At 39.0% G+C, this 24,688-nt stretch overlaps 1 protein-coding gene across 1 annotated transcript in view; it reads right to left on the bottom strand.

Annotated features, from left to right (window-relative positions):
- Positions 1-24,688, bottom strand: part of LOC118829591 (guanylate cyclase 2G-like) — a 91,407-nt gene that overhangs the window by 51,592 nt on the left and 15,127 nt on the right. Inside the window, 7 exon segments of the mRNA XM_036736549.1 lie at positions 1,063-1,166; positions 4,238-4,373; positions 8,582-8,726; positions 10,760-10,945; positions 12,818-12,927; positions 16,970-17,318; positions 19,037-19,316. Coding sequence (XP_036592444.1) covers positions 1,063-1,166; positions 4,238-4,373; positions 8,582-8,726; positions 10,760-10,945; positions 12,818-12,927; positions 16,970-17,318; positions 19,037-19,316 — 1,310 coding nt within the window.

Genomic DNA, 24,688 nt, shown 5'->3' with positions numbered 1-24,688 from the left:
TTCTGTGAAAATGATGATTAGTAACATTAACTCACATTTACATTAACAATGCATTTTGTTTGTAGCAAATAACACATGTTTTGGGGGTTCTTTACATTTGAAAGATGAGGAAACAGAAGGTCAGAGGTATCAAGCGATTTTCCAAGTCACATGGTAACTGTCAATGTGTCATATCTAGATATATTTGCATGTCTAAGCTCAAATGACAGAATGACTTCTCTTCATTCCATCATTTTTAAGCTTGATTGTGGAGCTATGTGGAGGGGGAAGGAAGGGAGACCTTGCTAAAACAATTGCAGATCTACTTCAAACAAACATATGGTTAGATCTGTTCATTTTATTGCATTTGCACAAATCTAATGATCTCTTGATTTAAAATCAGTCAGATGTTAAAATTCTGTGGAAAAAAAATATTCTCCAGAATAATTTGTCTGAAATTCCTGGTTTGATATGATTTCTTCTTGTCTCTAGGCATACTTATTAACTTCTCCTGTCAAACAGGATGAGAGGGGTGAAATAAAAAACAAAACTTTTTCTGAGGAGAATTAACTTTCAAAGTAAAATGCAATGCTCTCTTTCAGGATGAAGGGACAGGAGTTCAGTCCTGGGCTTCAGCTATAGGAGAGTAAGATTCCTCGAATAAAATGATTAAACCAAGATGAAGCCTCCTGATCATATCAAACTCAGAAGGTGCGTGTTAGTTATATAGAATATAACTGAGGTGGGGTGCACCAGAGAGCCAAAATTTAGAAGGTGGAATTAGTGCTTGCACTTCTTTAACAACTGAGCTTGGCACTTAGTTGGCAAAAATAATTAATTAAAATAGGAAGCTTATTTCCCCCTCTAACCTCTACAAGATAAATTGTTACTGTACTGGGCCCTCCCTACTCTGTGTTCCAGCAGCTGTCTCCTTGCCATAGGATCTTGTATGTACATCAAGGTTTCTCCTAGAAGTACCCCCTGCCTTCAGACTGAATGGAGATTAATATTTGCTTCACTTCTGTTCTTTTCTGGTTCCCTTCAGAACTGCAATTTTCCTTCTCACAGAGCAAAGATACTTACTTATAAATGTAGTTTGACAGTGTTCATTAGAAAAGCCACAGGCAGGTTTGTCTTTGGGAAGAGATCCATGGGGCCAGCTGCCATTGGAGAAGTTTCCTATGGGGCTAGTAGGGAAACACAGAGTAGAGTATCAGTGCCTACTCAGACTTTTCATTGCTTGGGGGCAGCAGGACCAAGTGAACCGCCATCTTAATTTGTGAACCATTTCCTAGGATCTCTGAATAAATCTTAGTTCTTCAAGTGGGACACCACCTAAGGAAGCTTCCAAGTTGACATTCAAGTTCTTGCGTTCATTCAATTCAATAAATACTTATTAAAGTGCCTACTGTATGCAAAGCACAATGCTGAAGATACCAAGACAAAACTGAAATAATATCTGCCCTTAAGTGGCTTACGTTCTACTGGGGGGGATAAGTAACAGGTACATAGGGAAATAAATACAAGGTTATTTGAGGAGGGAGAGAGTACAGAACAACTGTAAGGCTTAGGGAAGATGATGCTTGAGCTGAGCCTTGCAAGAGAGGCAGAGCTGAAAATGAAGGAAATTCTAAGCTTGGGAAATGGCTTCTGCAAACACAGAGAGATGGAACAGGGAATTTTGAATGTTGAAAACAATGAAAGGTATAGTTTTGCTGAAATGTAGAGGGCAAGGAGGGGAGTAGGAACTAGATTGTAGAGGGCATTAAATGCCAGGACTGAGAAGCTTGTATTTTATGGAAGGAAGGAAGGCAGGAAGGCAGGAAGGAAGGAAGGAAGGAAGGAAGGAAGGAAGGAAGGAAGGAAGGAAAAAAGAAAAAAAGAAAAAAAGGAAGGGAAGGAGGGAGGGAGGAGGGAGGGAGGGAGGAAAGAAGGAAGGAAGGAAGGAAGGAAGGAAGGAAGGAAGGAAGGAAGGAAGGAAGGAAGGAAGGAAAAAGAAAAGAAGAAGGGACCATTAAAGGTTGGGGGCAGGAGGGCAGAGGTGTGTGACATGGATGGATCTGTTCCTTAATAAGATTATTTTGGTTGATGCGTGGTGGATGGATTGGAAAGGGCAGAGAGATGAAGCAAAGGGAATTAAAACAGCCTAGGTGAGAGTTAATGAGGGCCTGAACTATGGCAGTGAACTTGAGAGTATATAGAAGGGAATGAGTGATAAGACAAATGTTGTGGGAGGAGGCCCTTAACATAAAAAGAGAAGTTTAGAGGGAAGATTCACTTAGGGGAAAAGGTAATTATAAATTTCACAGATTTTTGCTAACTGAACTAATCATCCACATTTAGAGCAGAAGCTATTAATCTCTTTTGAATCATGGGCCTTTTTGGCAATCTGTAAAAATCTGTGAGTCCCTTCTCAGAATAATGTGTTTAAATGTGTAAAATAAAATACATAAGATAACAAATCAATTATACTATGATATAATTTTTAAAAATATTTTGCAAAAAATTCATGGACTTTTAAGAATTTACTTTAGTCCAAAGGTGACTCATCTATTCTATGGCATCTATAATATTTTTACAGACATTGAATGAGACAGTATAGTAAGAAAAGTAACAATAAAATAGTTTCTCCAGAAACCTAGAACACATTCTCTTGTAAATATACACACAATCAATGGGAAGAATGGACATACATAGGAAACCCATCAGGCCAGGGACAAATGTTGAGGGCAGCACACATAGGGGGTGACTTCCATATTTTAAATGTGGCAAAGCCATGCTATGATGCAACACGCAATGCCTTCCCCCTCCCTGCATTTCTCATGAGGACGCAGAAAGCCTGCTATGCTGGTGTCATTCTTTCTCATGGTATCAGAGTTAGATCACTGAACCTTAGAGTTCCATAGAAACTGAGAAATCATCTAGTCCAGAGGTATCAAATATGCTGCTGTGGGCCACATACTGCAGCAACATTCCATATTGTGGCCAGGATCAAATTAAAATGTAATCGGGACTATTTAACAAAATAAATAAAAATCCAATAAAATATGGATAGCATCACATTTAAAAACTAGGTCATTATGTAGTCTTATGATTGGATCCTTATGATTGGATTAACGTCCCCATTTCTATTTGAGTTGGATGCTACTGATCTAGTCTAACTGTCTGGTTTTACAGAGAAGGACACAGAGGCTTAGAGAAGGAAAGTAACTTGTGGAACATCACATATAGATTTAGCGTAAGAGATGGTACGTGAACCCAAGGGTCCTCACTCTTAGGCCAGAGCTATTTCAACCTGTACTAGGCAGCTTCTGCTACCAAAGTTGGGTCCTCCATAAGCAAGTGGAGTCTCCAAATTGCCAAAGGAAAAAATTATCAGGAAGTAATTGAAGACTTTCAATACTTGGGGATTGGGGAGGGAACCGAAATAGGGGTTTTTACTAAGGCAAACTCATGAATATTAAATATGTGTATCCCATATCAATCTCACCTTCATCCAATGAATGGATACAAGTTTCCCAGCCTTCTATTAAAATTAAGTAACAAGGGGCAGCTAGGTGGTGCAGTGAGTAGAGTACCGGCCCTGGAGTCAGGAGGACCTGAGTTCAAATTCGGCTTCAGACACTTGACATACTTTACTAGCTGTGTGACCTTGGGCAATTCACTTAACTCCAATTGCCTGGCCTTCCCCCCCCAGCAAAAAAAAAAAAAAAAAAAAAAACAATGTGTATCCCTAGACCCTACTTTAAGACTCAGTTTTAACATAGAATATTAGGAAAGTGTCCATTAAGATCTGTTTCAGAGTCACACTCTGTATGTGATCCAACAATTATTTATCAGGGCCCTCTATATGTAAAATGTCTAGGATGAGGTGAGCATGGTCATTGACTGACACTTTCTCAAAAACAGTCAGTAAAAAGCTCCAAGAGAAATATTGTGCATCAAATTTTAGAACTGCATCCTCAAAAATGTAGTATTTTTAAAGGCCAAAGATATACTATTTAAAATAAATAATTAAATCCCAATGAATATACAACCATAATAATGTGATATAACTAACTGTACAAGAGACTTAAGTTCAATTACCAATTTGATTTGAATTAGAGCAATTCTGCCGAGTTTGGATAGAATCCTAAGCCAGTTTGGAAAATGGTCCAGCTTCCATCTATTTATCCTTTCTATAGACAACAGAAGCTGTTTCCACCCTGGAGTTTCTATTCAGTGAGAGCTCACATCTCAGAAATAATCCATCTTATACCTGATTGTTTTCCTATGGCTGTTGTAATGAAGAAAAGGAATGAAAGTAGAAGAATCTCCAGTTTTCTTTAAGATATAGACCAAGTAATCCATTTGCCTCTCTCCAAACTCATCTATCCTGATTTGTCCAGTGATTCCTAGAAAGAGAGACAATTTCTAAAAGTAAGACAAATGGAAAGAAAAGGATTTGCCCAAGATGGCACCATGCTTTCTGAAAAATCTAACACACCATCCTGGGTTTCTCTATGTATTACATGACCCCGAATCTTGACCTCCACATTTACACATACCAGAAATCAATTCCTCCCCAATCATATCTCTTTGACTTATTTTGCTCTCACCCAGAATTTCCTCTGAGAACCTCAGAATGTAGCTTGTGCTTAGGTCTCCACAGATATGAGTAAAAGGGCATGGATCCTAGGTAAATACCCAGATCACAAAACTAGAAAGAGAACAGTCTGTTTCACCTCTCAGAAAAGTCATCGAATCGCATTCCATGGTCATTTGGTACAAATTCTCAGGCCAACACTGAAATTCTAATCAATCTCACCTTCATCCAATGAATGGATACAAGTTTCCCAGCCTTCTATTAAAATTAAGTAACAAGGGGCAGCTAGGTGGCACAGTGAGTAGAGCACCAGCCCTGAAGTTAGGAGGACCTGAGTTCAAATGTGACCTCAGACACTTGACACAGTTACAGTGTGACCTTGGGGCAAGTCACTTAACCCCAATTACCCTGCCTTCCTCACTCAAAAAAAAAAAAACAAAAACAAAATTAAGTAACAAATAATTTAAAGTTAACTATGATTTAAATCTAAGGGTTCAATCTCCCCTGGACAAGAAATAAACTTAGAGGCAATCTGCTGACCTTGCTTTAGAAGAATTCTGGCCTGAGGAATGAGGATAATCCTAGAACTGTTGGAGCAAAGAGAGGGTGGAATCACGATACAGAGGAACAAAACTTAAGGTTTTCACCTTCTGCTGCTGCCATTATTTATTTGGACACTCCCAGTTTGATAAGAAGGAGTTTACTTTTCTAATAGTTCCACACTTTCTAATCGTTCCAAGCTAATTTCCCTTCTCAGGAGAGTTTAAACCTTTCAGGTGATAGGATCTGGCAGGAGGTCTGTACAGGGCCTTGGAGTAGAGAATGAGACTGACTTGGCTTCCTCTCCAGCAACTCCAAGTTTATTTCTCTTTTTTTAAGGGGAAGTCCAAACCCTGAGGTTAGTACTATAAGACCAGAGGCCTACATAGATCCTTAGGATGAAAGATAAGACTCACCAGAAAGGGAAGAATTGTATCAACTGCTTATGGGTTAGTTCTTCCTTTATGTTGTTTTGCATTTTCTGTGGGGCTAAAATAAAGGTATCTGATATAGATATATATAGATCTAGATATAGATATAGTGTATGGGTCTCTGATATATATATTATATATATAATATATATATATAGTTATATCGGTAATTAGGATGGGACGTTTTTACTGTTTTCTCTTTTGGAGCACTGAGGTAATCAAGTGCCTTTGATGAATCTGGCCTTTGTTTCTTTGATTGAATCAAGAGTCTTTGACCTGCTTAAGAAACAAGAAAGCTTCATTCACATAGGTTTGAGTAGCATGGTTGTGATGCCTTTTGGCCCCGAACAGGGTGTATAAACTCAAAGGTTAGCGTTTTGTTTGGGGCTCTCACTCACTGGAAGAGTGTTGTGTGATTTGACCAGACAAGACTCCGGGTAGCCACTGAGAGCCACCTGCCCCGGGTTTGAAAACCCAGATGTTGGTGCTTCTTTGGTAATTATGTATTACTATAGATAGACTGGTTTGTGTTATTTGCTCCGTTTATGTAACGTATACTTGTAATTTCTGTTTGTGTTTTCTCTGAAGTTCAGGGTGCTGGCTTTTCCCCCTGAACTAAGTGAATGATATATGTATGTTTAATTAAAGTAAGATTGTTAACATCTTAAAGTTGCTTTCCTTAGAAAAGCAGATCAAAAAACCTGTGCTAGCAACCCTCCTGTGTGCTTTTGTTGTTGGTCTTACACAGCCACAGTAGCAGTGAGCCTCATTGTTGTTACAAGAGTGTGTATGTGTATATATGTACATATATATGTATATGTCTGTGTGTGTGTGCGTCTATACATGCAGAGAGAGAGCAAGAAAGAGAGAGAGAGTTACCTTAACTGTTTTCATGGGAGGCATAGCTTTAACTCACTTCTGTAATAAACCTAGAAAAGAACTATGTTCTGAGGTTTCCAGAGAAAATTCTGGATGGGCTTCTCTCCTGACTCTCCCTAGAATTTCTCTGCCACACCACAGCATCCTTCTCACCCTGGCATTACAGTCTACCAGAGCCTGGAAGTCCAAACTACCCTTTGCAGTCTCTTTCACTGATTGGTCAGTTCTTCTGTGTGTGTGTGTGTGTGTGTGTGTGTGTGTGTGTGTGTGTCTGTGTGTCTGTGTCTGTGTCTGTGTGGGCGTGTGTGTCTATGTGTGCGTGTCTGTGTGTGTGTGTGTGTGTGTGAGAGAGAGAGAGAGAGAGAGAGAGACAGAGACAGAGACAGAGACAGAGAAACAGAGCAATAGAGAAAGATACAGTCAGACAGATAGGAAAAAAGAAAGACAAAGAGATCAAGAATCTGTATTTTTGTCAGTGAAGGAACTATCTCCCCAGCTACTGGGATACTCCACAAATTTTGTTGAATTGTTATGGCTAAAAAATTTCATCACCCTGGAGCTAACCTGGTGATGAGCCTTTCCCAAATAGCTAAGCTTGTTTTCGAACAACAGTGATAAAATTGTATACACATAATAATAATTTTAAAATTCATATTTATATAGTACTTCAAGGTTTAAAAATAGCTTTTCTCACAAAAACCCTGTGACATAGCATGTATGAGTTGTAATATCCTCATTTTATAGATGAGGAACCAAGGTTCAGAGAGTTTATATGGTTTTCCTAATAGTACATATATAAACTAGGATGTATACATATACAAATATAGTTCCCTACATCAATGAAATCACGGGTCCAGATTTGTATTTTTATAACACACATATATGTCTTTCTATGTGTGTGTATATGGGGGATGGGGGATGGGTTCATGATTTAAATAATAAAGGGAAATCTCAGATGAAGAAATTCTATTGATACAGGTCAACATTTTCTTTGATAGTCTTACAGAGGCACCTAGAGCACTGAGAAATTAAGTGATTGGCATAGGGCCACACAGGCAATACGTATCAGATTCTGCATGTTATATATGGGTGTATGTATGTATATGTGCATATACATATATGCATACAGTATACATACTCGTACACATGCAACTGTATATATGTATGTGCCAGTGAGTTGATTTTCATTGGTATAAGGAGGTCCTCACTGAGAGCTCCCCACACCATCAAAATCATAGATCAGATCTGAAACACACACATACCTGCAGAGAGTGACATGTTTGTGGCAGTAAGTTGATTTGCATTGGTATAAAAAAGTCCTCACTGAGAGCTCCCCACACCAATGAAATTATAGGTTGGGTCCAGAAAAAACCCTTTTACACACACACACAGAGTTATGTATACATGTGTAAGTATATATGTGATAAATATTTGTATACATATATCATATAGAAATACTCTGGCTTTTGAAAGTACTTTACAATAAAGTCAAGTCCTCCATGAAAACTGCTAACATGTAGAAACTCTATCCATTAATGCAGTTTGGTGACTCATCTGTCACTTGTAACCTTAGAAGATCTAAGAGGTTAAATTACTATAGTGCCCCAGTTAGATGGGGCAGCTACATGGCTCGGTGGATAGAGCTCTGGGTCTAGAATCAGGAAGACCTGAGTTTGAATCAGGCCTCAGGTACTTATGAGCTGTGTGACCCTGGGCAAGTTTATTTAAATTCTGCTCGCCTTAATCCACTAGAGAAGGAAATGGCAAACCTCTTCGGTATCTTTGCCAAGAAAACCCCATGGACAGTATGGTCCACATAGTCATGAAGAGTCAGACACAACTGAACAACAACATGGCCCCATAGCCAATTTGTGTTAGAGGCAGGACCTGAATCCAACAGGTTCAACTCCAAGACTGGGCCCCTTACTACTACACAGTAATGCTTAATAACACATATGCCCTTATGTATAGACACACAAGGAGACAGATCCACTTTTTTTAGTTGGGGAAAAGGAGTTTTTTGTAGGTGCTTTTAAAACCAAAATATTTATATTAACTTGATAATGGGAACGGACCTTGGTTGACCTGAAACAAAATGCTTAGCATTCAAATATAACATGGAACAGAGGAGTTGAGGGTCAAGGATAATACACTGACAGCTACTTACCATGGAACTCAGTCAGATTGTCACCTTTCATGGTGTTCACAAGCTGCCTTCCATCCCGGAAATCCTTTCCTTTTTTTAACATTGTCCTTACAGCCAAAGCATAAAGCAGGACGGCATCGTGAAGGTAAGCAGAATAAGCACTTACCTTAAGCAAAAAAAGGAAAAAATATTTTTTGGAGGCAATCAGGGTTAAGTCACTTGCCCAGGGTCACACAGCTAGTAAGTCTCAGGTCAGATTTGAACCCAGGTCCTCCTGATTCTAAGGCTAATCTTTAGCCACTGTGCCATCTGGCTGCACTGGAAATGATGTATTTTTTAAATTTCCATTTGATCCAATGACTCTCCTCTCATAGTAACTCTCCACTCAAGTAATTTTCTGTATCCCATTGATTTGACTCAACACTGAGCTATCTTCCATCTCCTTAATCATATACTGCCTTGTGACATTTATGCCATCGGATTGACCTGCAGCACATCCCCTGTGTTGGGCTTCTTTTCTTTTTCTTTTTTTTTTTTTGAATATTTATGTCTTGCTTCCCTAGATTAAAAGTTTCTTGAGTGAAAGGCTGTATCTTAGAGTTCTCAGTATCCATACTCCCACCTCAACTAGTGCCTAGAATATAATATCTGTACAAAAATATTTATGGAAATGCTCAAAGAATCAGTCAGCTATCAAGGAGATCTTAATCTTTTTTATGTCATGGACTCTTTTGGCGGTCTGTTGAAGACTATGGACCCTTTCTCAGAATAATGCTTTTAAATACATAAAACAAAATATATAACATTATAATGGAAAGTAATTAAATCAAAAGAGTTATCAAAAAAAATTTTTAAAGACCAAATTTACAGACCCAAGGTTAAAATCCCAATCCCCTTATTTTTTGGTTGTTGTTTTTGAGTCATTTCAGTCCTGTCCGACTCTTCATGACCCCATTTGGGGTTTTCTTGGCAAGGATACTAGAGTGGTTGCCATCTCCTTCTTCAACCCATTTTACAGATAAGGAAACTGAGGCAAACAGGGTTAAGTGATTTGCCCAGGGTCATACACCTAGTAATCCCCTAATTTTACAGATGTTAATACTGAATCCTTGAGAAGGAGTCTAACTAACATAGTGGATAGAGAGCCTTGGATTAAGAGTCAGAATCCTGCCTTGGACACTGACTAGCGGTGTGATGGTGGGCAAGTCAGTTAACTTTTCTGGGCCTCGTTTTTCTCCCCTGTAAAATGAAGAGATTGGATTTCATGACCTCCCTAGTCTCTTCCAGCTCTCAATCCATGAACCTATATTCCTAAGTGAAGTGAATTGCCGACAATTACATGATGGAGAGTTTAGCAGAACCTGGACTTGAACTCAGGCATCAGGCCTCTTGACACAACAGTGGAGACTTCCTTTTTACCATATCACCTAATAATTTGTGGATTGATGTTGTTAGGATCTACCGTCAGCTGTGTGTTCTCATTCTCTCTCCTAGTGAGGTACAGTGATTCACCTACCCTCACCTGAGGGCTCAGAGCTGTCCACATCCTAGGAGGAGTTCCTGCCCCCCCAGGACGCATCTAAGGAAGCCCTGGCAAGATCAGTATCAGGTATGCCTGATTGGGCTGTGATTGCTAGTTCAACCTATTGACTTTTCTGTCTCCCTGCCTCAGATTACTGACACAGGGCCTTGTTGTGTTAGAAAGTATGTGTTCTTTAGCTCCTCCTATCTTGCTTGATTCTTGACCTCTGCTAGTTATGTCTCTCTTTGGCTTTGAATCCACCTAGTGACTCCTGCTCTGTGGTATCCATCATCTTAGTACGACATTTATGGAGATTTGTTTATATCACAACATATAGAAATCTTAGAATGTTTGGGATTGAAGGGGATTCAGAGGTTGGCTAGTCCACTCTCTATATTTTATAAAGAAGGGAATCAAGGCCCAGAACAGTGAAATAATTTAACCAGGGTCACAAAGATAGTGAGTAATAGAGTAGGAACTAGAAGACATGTTTTCTGATTTTAGGCCAATGTCCTTCCTTATGCCCTATACTAATCCCATGACATTCAGGGAGGATGCAAGGAAAGCAATGACAAAGAGGTCAGATCCTCAAAATGAAGGTAGCCAAGGAGTTCACCAGTGGCATTTATGAATCAATCCTAAAATGGATACCCTCATAAGTGAGCCTTAAATCAGACCTGCTCCACTGACGAAACGGAACTGAGAAAGGGCTTCTCCTTCAGCTTATCGTAGACCTTCTTCATGAAATCATAGTCTTTGGAACGTTCATCAGAAGAAGTTATGGCTATGAGAAACATAGTTTCAAAGGCTTTAGGGAGGTGATCGTTCTTCTGATGAGTCAACACTTCTTTCCAAAAATCATCCTGAAAATATTAAAAGAAACATTTTGTTTTATATCCTATCAATTCTAATTTTTTTCACATGGTATATTATGTTAGCAATTCCCAAAGCACTCTGTGTTTAAAATGGCAGTTAGATACCTTCTGTGTTCCAAATTTGATCCTTCTAATACCTGTGAAGTAGGTAGATGGGGAGTTCTTAATTTGGAGTCCATGAAACTAACAAACAGATATAGATATACACATATATATACATACTTATGTGTGCATATATATATATATACATAATATACATACACATATAATTGTAATCCAATATACTTGGTTTCCTTTGTAATCCTACATATTTTATTTCATGCATTTAAAAATATGAATCTGTGGTGTTTATAGGCTTCACTAGACTCTGCCAAAAAGGCCTGTGATACATACAAAAAAGGTTAAGGACCCCTGAAGTAGTACAAGTATTATTTTTTCTTTTGGTTTTTCAAATTTTTTTTATTGATAGCTTTTGTTTTTAATGGTATCTTCATTTTCAAATGTGACCTTTCCCCTTCCTCTACTTACTCCTCGTAACAATAAATAAAAAGACAGAAAAAAGAACAGTCCACCAAAAGCAACGAACATATCAACCAAGTCTGGGCAGTATATGCAATATTCAAGACCCATAGTCCTCCATTTCTTTAAAGAAAGCTGGGAGGTGTATTTTCTCCTTTCTTCTTCAGGATCAAGCTTAGTCATTACAATTAAGCTGCCTTTCATTTCATTTTTTTGCTATCATCATTGTGGTTCTTTTGATTTACATCCTTGTAGTCATCTTGTCTATTGTTTACTTGGTTTTCTTACTTCACTTTGCATTAGTTCATATGGGTTTTCCCACACATCTCTCAATTCATATCCAACACTTCTTACAATGCAGTAATATCTCACTATAATTATAGACAATGATATAGTTAGCTTTTCCCTCAGTAAAGGAGCATCTACTTTGTTTCCAATTCTTTACTACTACAAAAAAATGCTGCTATGAATATTTTTGGTATATATGGAATGTTTCATTCTGTCATTGACCTCCTTGGGGTATATACCTAGGAGTGGGATCTCAGTACAAATCTCATCTCCATATTATAGTTAGAAAAATGAGGCCCAGAGTGGTGAAGCTACTTGTCCAAATTTACACGGTATTTGGGCAGAATTTGAACCCAGTTCTTCTGATTCTAAGTCCAGAGTTCTTTCTGCCACAATATGCTATAGAACTAGGTCTCAATTGGTGTAAATATGAATCCCCTGAAGCAGTTGCATTATTTTAATTTCTACTGCATATTTCCACTGGGCTAGAACCAATTTCCATATTTTACTTAACTTTGATTAATACTGACCTGGATACGTGCAACCAATTCAGGCAATTTGCTGCTGTTATTTGTACTTATCAAGACCTAGTTATATGTCTAGTAGAAAGTAAGATTTCTGGAAAAATCATATAATATCTGACAAATATATCTTTATGGATAATTTCAATTAAATCAATCATTTAATGAAAACAATATGTTTCATATATGAGTGAGGGGGGTTGGAGACAAGGAAGCACATAGGCAAACATACAGTCAGAATATGACCAGACTCAATTTAAAGATTATAACTTTTGGTTTTTACATCATAGGGATTTTTGGACGGGAAAAAAAATTGCTTTTCTGCCATGTAGAACTCTAAAGGGCCTTGGGTAATCCACTATCTCAGTTTACTCATGCCACTTCTTGCTTTCATTCAATTTGATCTCTGAAAATAGCCTTTAACCTAAAAGAATTACGTACTTAAGAGGCATTTAGAGGCAAGAGTCAGAGGGCCACAATACATCACTTGTCCTCAACTGGACTCACAATCAATTACTGCTTATTCACTGACCTCTGACTGCTGCAAAATGATAAAGACAAATTTTCCAGGGACTAGTCCCAGAGTCTCTGTGGCCAGAAGAATAGTCCAAGCATCAGCCATGTTGCAGATTAAAATGATAACTAAAGGAACAGAAAACAGAATTAGCCACTCTGGGGACCCAACACCCCCTCCCCATTAATAAAAATCAAAACCTAGGCTGAAATATAAGGTAGAAGATTAGAACCAAAAGCATTTCAATCTTTTTTTTAAGCACACAATGTAGAAGGGGAAAGCTCCCAACATAGCACACAGGTTTATTTTTTTTTTTCATTTAAGTGGCATCTTGGCATAATAGATGGTGAGCAGGCCTTGGAGCCAGGAAGAGCTGAATTCAATTTCCTTCTCTGCTACCTACGGGCTGTGTGTCCCTGGGCAAATTACTTAAAGTCGAAATGCCCTCAGGCAATTCTCAGAGCCCATAAATTGCAAAGATTCTGTTTAGATGCTGTTAGAAGTAAAAGTTCCTCATCCCAACCTCCCTAACTGACAAAATCAAGGATCCAGTCAAGGGGAAAAAAAAGCTTCAATCTTGAAAACAGGAGAGTACCTTGCCCTGACAGAGTCGCTGTTTCAAGGTCTCTAATCATCCCCTGACAGCGCTGCCAGAGCAGACAGAACACTCGACTTGGAGTCGGGAAGACCAAGATTCAAATCCCTCAGGCATTTACTAGAGGTGTAACCCTAAACAAGTCCCATAAGCTCTCTCAGCCTCACAGGCAAAATTGGCATCGTAATAGCACCTGCCTCAGAAGGTTGTTAGGAGAATCAAACTAGATAACGTAGCAGTCAACAAGCATCTATTGTTTACTATGTGTCAGTCACTTTCCTGAAGGCTGAGGATACAAAGAGAGGTTAAAAATCTCCAAACCTTAAAGAGTAATGTCATGGTAGCTATTGTCACTGTTACCGATGCAGCGCTTGAATCATATTTCTCTTCGGCTCAACAAATCAGCGCCTCCCCATTGTTTGCAAACTAAAGCCCAACACTTCAGTGGGGCATAGAGGGTCCTCCACAATCTGGTGCCACCTCACTTTTCCACCCGTATTTCCACTTTTATCTCATACTCCACCCCAACTCCCCTCTCCTACGGACTGGACTGGACGTCCCCGCCAAACTGACCTCACGGTTTTCTGAATACATCCCATGCTCTGACCCCTGTGTGCCTTTGTTCATACTGTTCTCTGTGCTTGGAATATCTCTGCTTCAAGCTCCCCAACCACACCTCAGTCTCCACCTGTAGACATCTTACCCAACTGTTCAGTGCCTACATTAAATGCTTCCTCCTTCTAGATTCTTCTGACGGTAAATGATCTCATGATCCCTCCTTAATTTGACCACATAGAACTTCTCTTGTGCACTTAAAAAAATCCCATTTACACTTATTTGAATGCATCAGAGTATATATCTAATCATCCATGCAAGGCTGTAAGCTCCTAGGCTGAATGTTTGTCTTTTTTTAGCTTTGTGTTTTCCCAAGCACAGTGCTCTGTACATGGTAGGTGCTTAATAAATGCTAACTGGATGAAAGAATTAAAAGGAGTCCAGAATCTGGACTCAAAGAGCCTGGGTTTGATTTCTGCCTCTGCCATTTGTTACTTATGTGATACCTTGGGCAAATTACTTAAACTCTCTGAGCCTCCATTTTCTGTAAAATGCTGCAGGGGGTTAGGTAAATGAAGTAGATTCGAGAAAGGAGTCAAAGGTAATGCCAGAGGAGTTGTGAGCCTAAGTGATTGGAAGGATTGTGGTGTGCTCAACAGAAATAGGAAGAGGACAAGGTTTTGAAGGGAAGATCATGAATTCTGTTTTGGCCATGCTGAATCTGAGATACTATGTGACATCCGGTTTGAAATGTCCAGATTTTTTATTTGATATTGGATCATGTGAGAAAAACTAGGACTAGATATATAAATCAGGGAGTCGTATGTAGAAAGATGATAATTAAGCTCACGGAAATCTTGAAGGAAACTTCATGGGAAACTTGAAGGAAATTAAGGATTTTTTGGAGAATGAGATGAGGGTGAGAATGCATTTGAGACATCACAGAGATGGGAAATGGAATGCTAAATTTGGAGAAGAGAGAGCAGGTGAGTTTGGCTTCACATGTGTGAAGAGGAATAGCAAGAAATTAATATTGGAAGGTAGATGGGAGCCTCACAAAAGCCTAGAGGGGTGGGGAACCCATGCACTCGAGACCACATGGGGCCCTGTGGCCACACTCGAGGACCTAGAGGGCCACATGTAGCCTCAAGGCCCCAGGTTCCCCACCCGTGCTTAAGGGACTTCCAATGTCAAGCTGAAAAAGAGTTTGTATTTTGTACAAATGAAAATGCAGAGGGGCAACTAGGTGGTGAAGTGAGTAGAGCACTGGCCCTGGAGTCAGGAGGACCTGAGTTCAAATCCATTTGACACACTTACTAGCTGTGTGACCTTGGGCAAGTCACTTAACCCCAATTGCCCTGGCTTCCTTCCTCTAAAAAAAAAAAGTGATAATAGGAAGTCACTGAAACTTCTTTAGAAGGGTCTTGTTGATATGGCCAGACCTGTACTTTATGTGATGAGAGAGACCAGCACCATGGAGTCTAATTAGAAGACCATTGCCTAGGTGGGAGGCCATGAAGGTCTGAACTGGGGCGATGACTATACAGGTGGGGGTAAAGGAATGGTTACAAGAGATGCTGTACACATGAATCCAGAAAAATTGGCAATTGAATCCAATCAACATGAATAAATGAGAAAATGCATGCAAAATGTCTTATAATCATAAGGCACCATGTACCTATGTTATTATTATTAATGTCACCTCTGTAGTAATATCCTATGTTGTGCCCAGGACAGGGTAAGCAGGGCAACTGACTGTGGGGAGTGTTTGGGGGGAAAATTATTAAAATCAACAGCAATCTAGGATCTGGATGCATCAGGGAAGAAATGTCCCCCTCGACACCATGCCCCATAACCATTGTCTGTCTTCTTTCCCTTTCTTTTTTTCCATTCTTTTGCCATTTGACCCCACTTGTTGTTGGGAGTTGGGAAGGGATTTTGGCAAAGTCTTAGCATAATTGTTTTTGTCTTCCCTGTATTCTGCATAAATTCCTCCAGTTCCGCATAAAAGAAGCTTTCCCTGAAAATCTCACTTTTAAACTTCAGAAGCAAGTGTTTTAGAATCAAAGGCAAGGGGGACATAAGAAGAATCCTTTACAATCCTTGAATGTGTTTGCCTTTGTAGGGACCTAAGCTAAGGGTAGTATAGTTAATTCTAGAAATGATGACAGATTAAACAAGGCACTGAGAACAGAAATGGGACAGGAGGGCTGATTCGACAGCTATTATTCAGCAACAAAATAACATTTTGTGACTTTAAAATGATTGAAATTTCTCGAATTTTCTTTGCAGGACAATGACCCTGTGAAATGTCAGTTTGTTATACTGGGATGTAGAGAGGCTAAATGATTAGCTGTCAGCTACCCAGCAATCCATACAGTTAGGAAGCATCACCAGTGCCCACTAAGCCTTCCCTAACTAAGACAAAGACTTGCAGATTCTTTTCAGTGAGTTCAGATGCAAGATTGGTGTAGGTGTTACCCAAGATGAAGAAAGGAAAAGATTCAGTAAGCTATGCATGTCACAAAAATAAAACAGGAAGAACGTACCATTGCTTTTTAGGTGACACAAATGAAGTGATAGCTGCTTTATAAAAATTAGCTAAATGACACCTTCTACCTATTTAAATAGAAGTAAATTATTAATTCATGTCAGAAATGTCAGAAAAGTACAAACACATGTAATTTAAATACTGACGTTAAACTGAGCAAGTCCATGTATTACCTTCAGAGACCATAATTTGGGAGTGATTGCAATAAAAACAACTGGATTTTGACTTCAGAAAAATCAGATGCCTTATAGAAACTGAGGACTGACTGTGTATTGTTTACACACACATATAGGGAATGTATAGATGACACACTTAATTATAGCATTAATCAGATCATTTTAAGCATGTTTCAGTATTTTTTACATTTCTGAAAATGAAAAGCTCTTTGCTTGCTAAATATGGAACTCTTTTGGTCAAGTATTAAAAATAACAACCTCCCCTCCCCGAAACCACCCCAGCCTCTTCTTACTTCTGGCAGAAGATGTTCCATGCTGGAGATTCTCTTGCAGGAGAGTTTGGTTGTCGCTGGCACATCTGACTTGCATAGTGATGACAAAATGGGACTTGAGCTGGTTTTCCACTGTTGTCCACAGCTCATCAATTTCATGCCAAGAAGAATCTCTTGAGGTTCCTCCAATCAACCCAATGTGTTTCCAGCCAAAATAGTGTAGAATTGACTGGAGTACTTCCCCCATTTTCTGAACAGGTGACACGAGATTCATGTAGGTATCATACAAGAATCTGTTCTCCAGTCTAGTTGTTTGCCGGACAAATCCAAACATGGGAATGTTCCATTGTGAAGCCAACAAGCCAGTTACCTGGGAAGTCAAAAGGACTCTTCTTCATGAAGGTATTCCTAATTCAATAAAAGCCTCATTCTAAAGCACCTTGATAAGCCAATCGTTTGGTGAGATCAAACCATATCCCTACTTGGATAAAAGTCATGGGTCCTGTATCATTAACTATCCAATACCTTTTTTTTATGGATAAGTAAAATGAGACCTTGAGAGGTAAGGTGACAGAGAATAAGCATTCCTACAGTAAAAGCATGATTTGCAATCTTGGGATTCAATCCAAAGCTTTACTTGCATAATAGCAAATTTTTACCTCATTTATACTTGTAGTAACCTCCGAAATCCTTGGGAATAATCTACTAATTCTCATTATATAGGATTCAACGGAAAAAGGAAGGGATAGTACTATTTCTCAACTATTTACCCATCTTTGATATACAAAAAGGAAATTAAGTGCTCATTAGGGTTTTCCCATTGATGAATATGCCTCTATTTTTAGCGCAGCTATCTAGGAGTATCTGAGCTAGGTCTGAAGGTTGAATTGAGGCTTAAAGGGTGCCTTCTAAGCACAGAAACATGCAGGTATTCAGTTCTCAGACATATCTCAGACATGTCATACATACCATTTACATATATATTTATACATACATGTATATACACTCATATAGACAGCAGAGATTTTATATGATCTATCTGTATTTCCTTTATATACAAACTCAGCAGAGGATATGTGTGTGTGTACATTTCCTTTGAGCTTCACAATTCTGCGAAGAAGATAGGCTAGTATTATAATCATTATCTGAACTTTCCAGATGAGGAAAATGAAGCTCAGAAAAGAGGAAAGGATATCAGCCAATGAACTACCAGCGATTGGATAGGGAACATGGACTGGTGACAACACTGGATTTGAAATCAGAGTCCCTGGCTTTGGATCCCAGCTCTACATCCTGCCATGTGTGTAATCCTAGTTAAGCCACCTCCCTGCCCTGGGCCTCAGCTTTCTTGTCTGTAAAATGACCTTTAAGACGCATTCTCATGCTAAACTTCTATGATCTCACCACATGTTCTTATAAAATATTTCTTAGTTTTTCTTCATGATCAACCTTTACACCAGAAGGTAGAAGAACAAGCAATGAGTACTATTTCTCTGGACCTGATTTGATTATTTTTTCCAATTAACAAACATTTTGTGTCCCACCTCCTCCCCTATATCTTGTCAGGGGCAGCTAGGTGGTGCAGTGGATAGAGGGGTGGACCTAGAGTTAGAAAGACCTGAATTATAATCTGACACTTGGACACTTTGACCCTAGATAAGTCTCTTAATTTGTCTCAGCCTCGGTTTCCTCATATATAAAATGAAGATTAATAATAGCACCTACCTTGCAGAGTTGTTGTAAGAATTAAAGGAGATAATGTTTATAAAGCACTTTGCAAACTTTAAAGTACTATAATACTTTATATAAATGCTAGTCAAGCAAAATAAATTCCTGCAGAGATCATGTCTAAAAAATACTTACGACTCATAAGAAAAGAAATGCTGAAGATAACATTATTTGTAATGGTCAATTCAAAACTCATAAAAATACCCGCCCAGGTATTTTTATTGGGGAATTGTATTAATGGTTATCAGAAGTTTTGAGCTTGGTTAATATCACCAGATTGGCTAATATCACCATTGAGATGTTCACCCTTTCCAGAAAAACACATTACAGTAAAAATTTCATGAACATTGCATACTCCACCTCTGCTGCTCCTGGGCAGACTGGTCCAAAGAGGGCAGAAATCCTTTCTTTCTGGACCTGCTTGATAAAAGCATCAAGGGATTCTTTGGCACTGCAGGCTGAGTTGGCATAAGTGAATTCCATGGTATAGTTACCCAAGTAAACTGGGTCAGAATTGACCTTCTCCATGGCAATCTGGATGGCAGCACCCAGCCTCTGGGCACTAAAAGAATTTGAGATGTTCCAAGGAGCTTGGAAACCCACAATGAGCTTAGTATCCTCTAGACACATGACCAACAGGCTGGGAAAGAACATAAAAATAAGGGTTAGGTAGACAGGACAATGGGACATCCTCCCATACAAACCCAGCTTGGGCAGGCAGTTCAGAACGATCCTGAGAACAATGGGTTGTCTTTAACTCTTAGATCATCTCGGGACTTGGAGCTGCAGCTTAAATGATAGTGAGTCCCACCCATCCCCCAGGGATTGTGTCTAATTTTTAATTAAGTGGCACTAATTAACTGGAACCTTTCTTTCCCCTTGGGCCTCTTCTAACAAAACACAGAGAAGAGAGGCTGGAGTCAAAATCAGAACAACCTGAATCCTAACCTTAACAGGGCCCCTTCACTGAATGACCTAGAGCAGATCATTCAGACTGTCTTCCCTTCAGTTTCTTGATCTGGAAAATGAGGATGATAAAACCATTTCAGCTTCTCTCCAGAGTCTCACTGTACCCACCCTGACCCAGGCAGGGAGGAACAGGAATGATTGTGGCTGTGAAAAATATTTTGAAAAGTTATGTGTTTATTGGCTCATGTTGGTCCATCATCACATAGATGCATGCTATTAGACGCAAGGAGGATCCAAGCGAAAGAGAAGGAATAGTTCAATGTAAATCCATTCCTAACCCAATCAAAGAATATGTCTTGCTTACAGTGGGTCAGCAGTAACAATTTTGTTCCTGAAGTAAGAAGCTCTGAGCATTTAAGAAAGAGCACTCAACATACTTCATTTCTCTGAGTCTGAGTGTATTCATATATCAAATGCAGATAAGGGTACCTCCCTTACCTATCTCAAATGAGATGATTGTATAAAATTAGAGTATGAACTATAACTTACAATGCAAGTGGAAGTTCTCTAGGGGCATGCCTATAACTCCAGGAAAGTCTGCTAATGTCAGTCAGTCAACAAGCATTTATTAAGCGCCTACTACATGCCAAAAACTATGCTAAATAATGGAAATACAAAGAAACAGAAAAACAGGATCTCTGTGCTCAAGGACCTCACATTCTAAATGCACGATGGTATTGAAGCTCCAATTCTACAGTCGGCCTCTGGAATTCCCCTCAGCACTGTACAGACCTTCTTCATGTTCTCCTTTTTTTCTCTTCAAGTTCATTTCCTCTTGCTTCACTCAGACAGATGGACAAGGGTAAAAAGAAGAATACCTGGTAATCATCATGTCTCTGCTCACTCTTCCTTCTTACACCCAGAGGCTTCTGGCGATCCATCAAAATTGAAGTTTTTAAGGCAAACAATAAAAATATGCAACAAATGCATGGGGAGCTCTTTACAATGGGAGGATGAACAAGACAGTGAAGCACCTAGTAGGATACTAGCTACTCCACAAACTTGGGCAGATCAAGCCTTTCATTTTTTTTCTTTATTGCAAATAGCTGCAAATGTGCATGGATGACAACATGAAAGTGAAAATGAGGTTGCTAATAAAAATTGCAGGAATGAGAAGTCCTGAAAGTTAAATGCTCAAATATTGAGGATTGATTGCATTTTGCATTTACTTACATGCATGCAAGTTGTTTCCCCCAACAGTAAACTCTTTGAGGGCAAGGAAACTTTTGGTTTTGTCTCTATAGTCCCATTTCCTAACACATAATAAATACTGGTTGAATGAATGAATGCACCCATTCAGTAATTATTACCAGGAGAACTTTTTTAAAATAATGTTTTCTTTTTCTCCAATTGCATGTAAAGACAATTTTTAATATTTTTTTTTAATTTTGAGTTCCAGATTTCTCCTTCTCTCTTTCATCTCCCCCTCCCTGAGATAGTAAGCAATTTGAGATAGGTTATACACGTTCAATCATGCAAAACATATAACCATTTTAGTCATGTTGTAAAAGAAGATACAGACCCAAAGGGGGAAAAACATACCAAAAAAAAAGTGAAAAGTAGTGTGCTTCGATCTGCATTCATACTCCATCAACTCATTCTCTGGAGGTGGATAGCATTATTCATCATGAGGCCTTTGGAAGTGTCTTGGATCATTGTATTGCTGAGAATGGATAAGTTATTGACACTTGATTATTGTACAGTAGTACCATTACTGTGTACAATGTTCTCTAGGTGAACTTTTAAGTAATTCTCACTAATTAATAGAACTATTTCATTATCGGAACTTTCCCTAAAATAATCTAAAGGTGGTACAGTCTTCTAGAAAAAGGTTGGGGACTGGAAATTGGGAAGAATAAATTGTCACTAACGGTATGGACCCAAGCAAGTAAATCAGCACTGATCTGGAGTATTTCCCCATCCTGATAGTACGTATTTAGTATTTGAAAATCAGCACAAGCAAGTAATTGGAGCCCACATTTGGGGGATGAGAATAAAGACACTCTTATGGTTCTAATTACCTAGGCTGGAAAACCACTGCAGTTGTGTCTTGTCCGTCACATTACTGTCTACTTTGTTTTCTCAAAGTCATCTGAGGCTCTAATTATTTTCTGCAAAATTCTAGGACCCATATATCTCAACCCTTTAAGCAGCTCCCTGACCCTCAGGGAAAGCCAGGGAAGCAGCCACCTGAGTAACAAGAATTCCTTCAAGAGCCTTAATCATTAACACTCCCTTTAATTCAGTCAGGCGTTTCTTCTGGGCTTAGAGAAAGAACCTCTTCAGACAAATCTAAATAGGCCCAAGGTGAAAATCCAGTTAGGTTGCTTAGTGTGGGCTGTGGCTGTAAAAGAGGGGTTATATGTTCTCCTGTGAGCTCTCCTTCCCTCACCTGTTCTAGGAAATCTTTACTCACTGCTGCTGTAACTGGCCAGTACTGCATTGTTTGACCTTTTCTCAGAAGTAGTTTTGTAACTATAGTGCTTTATTGCATGTTCAGTGTTAACAGCTAGCTGGGCTACCTCGTGTACAGTGTAGGTGGACAATTTTGAGATCTACTAATGCTTCATGCTTTGTTCTTAGGACTTTCAACTCTTATTTCCTGTAAAAAAAATAAATCTCTGAGGCTGTCCTTAATGACTGATTGACCTCTGTAACAGAATCACTTCGGGGCTTTCTTGTAACCATCTATCTCCTTGATCTTTATTTTCTCCTTCTTCCTCTTTCTGCTTCAGAACTATGGTGGTTCAAATGTTTGCAGGATCCCTTTTGTTTTTATATCACATTTGTTATAACCCCACCCTTCCTTTTAGCCAAGAAAAACAATGAAACAAAACCATCTGATTCGGGAACTGTATCGGAACAGATAGGCAGTATCCCTTGCTAGTTGAAGTCCTCAGCCTCTCTGCCATGATGGGGAGAGGTAGGATCTATTTTCGGCTCTCTAATACCTTCATTGGTCTTTCAATAGCTCAAAGTTAAACGTGCTTCTTTTCATCTGTAATTATGTAGCCGCTGTCTTTACTATCTTGCTTCTGTTCATGTTCCTCGTCAGTTCATACAAACCTTTCCATGTTTTCATAAATTCCTCATTGTCATCATTATTAACTGCATGATAATATTTCATTACATTCACATTTGTTATAACCCCACCCTTCCTTTTAGCCAAGAAAAAACAACTAATCTAAGCCATCTGATTCTAGTCTCTCTGCCAAGAAAACCCCAAATGAGGTCACAAAGAGTGGACATGACTGAAATGACTGAACACCAACATAGTAACACCTTCCTAATTCATCTTTCTCCCTCTAATCCACATAACTGCCACATTCATATTCCTATAACACAAAACCGAGCAAGTTTTAATAACTCCTTTGCCAATTACCTCTAAGATAAAATACAAAATCTTATGTTTGTCACTGAAAGCCCTTCACACTCTAAACCCAACATCTTTCAAGACTGATTAGAGGCTATTCTTCTTTAGGCGTTCTACATTTGCAGCCAAACTGGCTTGCTTCTTGTTTCCCATACATCAGACATAATAGTTGAAAATTACATCACAAACTTTAAAGTACTATATAAATTTATTATTAATGTTAATATTATATACTGAATATTTTCAAAGCATTACCTACCCTGGTGTATAGCAAAATATTCATCCCTGCTATGTGCAGAATGAATTTTTGCTGAGAAGTTCTTCCACGTTAAATTTTTTAAATAGATTTTTGTGGATGTCTTTTTTATATATCACCATAATTTCCCCCAGCTTCTTCCACGCTGATTTTTTTTTAAATAGAGCTGCCTACCAGTGGATTGCCTTGTGAATAACTGACATTTACATGACACCTTAAAGTTCACAAAGCACTTATATGCAATCCTGCATTGGTGCCTTAACAGCTCTGAAAGGTAAGTACTACATGTGGTATCTACATTTTACAGGTGAAAAAACTGGGCCTCAGGAATTGTGACTTGTGTACAATCTCATGGATAATGAGTATCAGAGGTTGAATTTGAACCCAGTGCTTCTAGTCTCCCCAATCCAACATTCTCTATCAATTATGTAATAATGCCTTGTTGAGATAGTGAGTTCTCTGTTACTGGATCTGATCAAGGGAGATTCAAAAGGGGGGATAACAGCCTTGGGATAATGTTTAACAATATGTCCTCAAAGATCCCTTCTAGCTCAGATTCTGTGGTCTTAGTTTGGTACAGAGATAGGGAACCAGAAGCCTCGAGGCTACACGTGGCCTTCCAGATCCTCAAGTGCGGCCCTTTGTCTGAATCCAAACTTCACAGAACAAATTCTCTTAATAAAAGGATTTGTCTTGTAAAACTTGGACTCAGTCAAAAGGCCACACTTGAAGACCTAGAGGGCCACATGTGGCCTCGAGGCCACAGATTCCCCACCCATGTTGGGTACTCTGTAACACATAAGAGCTTTCTAAAGGTGTTGGTCTTTTCAGTACTAAATTTATCCAGAGTCTAGCAGTTCATAGAATCATAGAACTAGAATTGGAAAAAACCTCAGATGCAGGTGAATCCAACACTCTCACATTATAGATGAGGAAATTGAGATCAAGTGACTTGACTAAGGTCACACGTAGCAAGCATAGGAGGTAGAATTTGAACCCAGGTCCTCTGAAACCAGAGTTGGCCCCCTTTTCTCTTAGTGCTATGGAATCTTAGTCTGCCTGGATTAAATGCAAGAAGTGTGACTTTGACACTTCTCCAATCACAAATATTCTCTTGTTTGGTTATTTTTTTTTGGTCTTTTTTGTCTTTTAAACTGCAAAGCAAAAGATCCTAGAGGAGATATCTCATAGGTATTTAATAACCACAGGCATTTAAGGTTAACAGTCTCCTAAGCCACCTTCCCCACCACTAAGGCTGTCACTCTTAACAATTCATGTGTGTCTCACTCCATGGGCCTTTAGGAGGCAATGCTAGCTTTTAAGTGGGGAATGCATTGTCATCCTCTTGGACTGGGTTCAGTAAGGGGAATCATGTGGTCATATTGTGATAGCCTAGAACAGGGGTGGGAAACCT

Source organism: Trichosurus vulpecula, chromosome 8, assembly GCF_011100635.1.
Source record: "Trichosurus vulpecula isolate mTriVul1 chromosome 8, mTriVul1.pri, whole genome shotgun sequence".
NCBI classification, from domain to species: Eukaryota; Metazoa; Chordata; class Mammalia; order Diprotodontia; family Phalangeridae; genus Trichosurus; species Trichosurus vulpecula.
The sequence above is the reverse complement of the archived record's forward strand: the minus strand, read 5'-3'. Positions and strand labels throughout refer to the sequence as shown.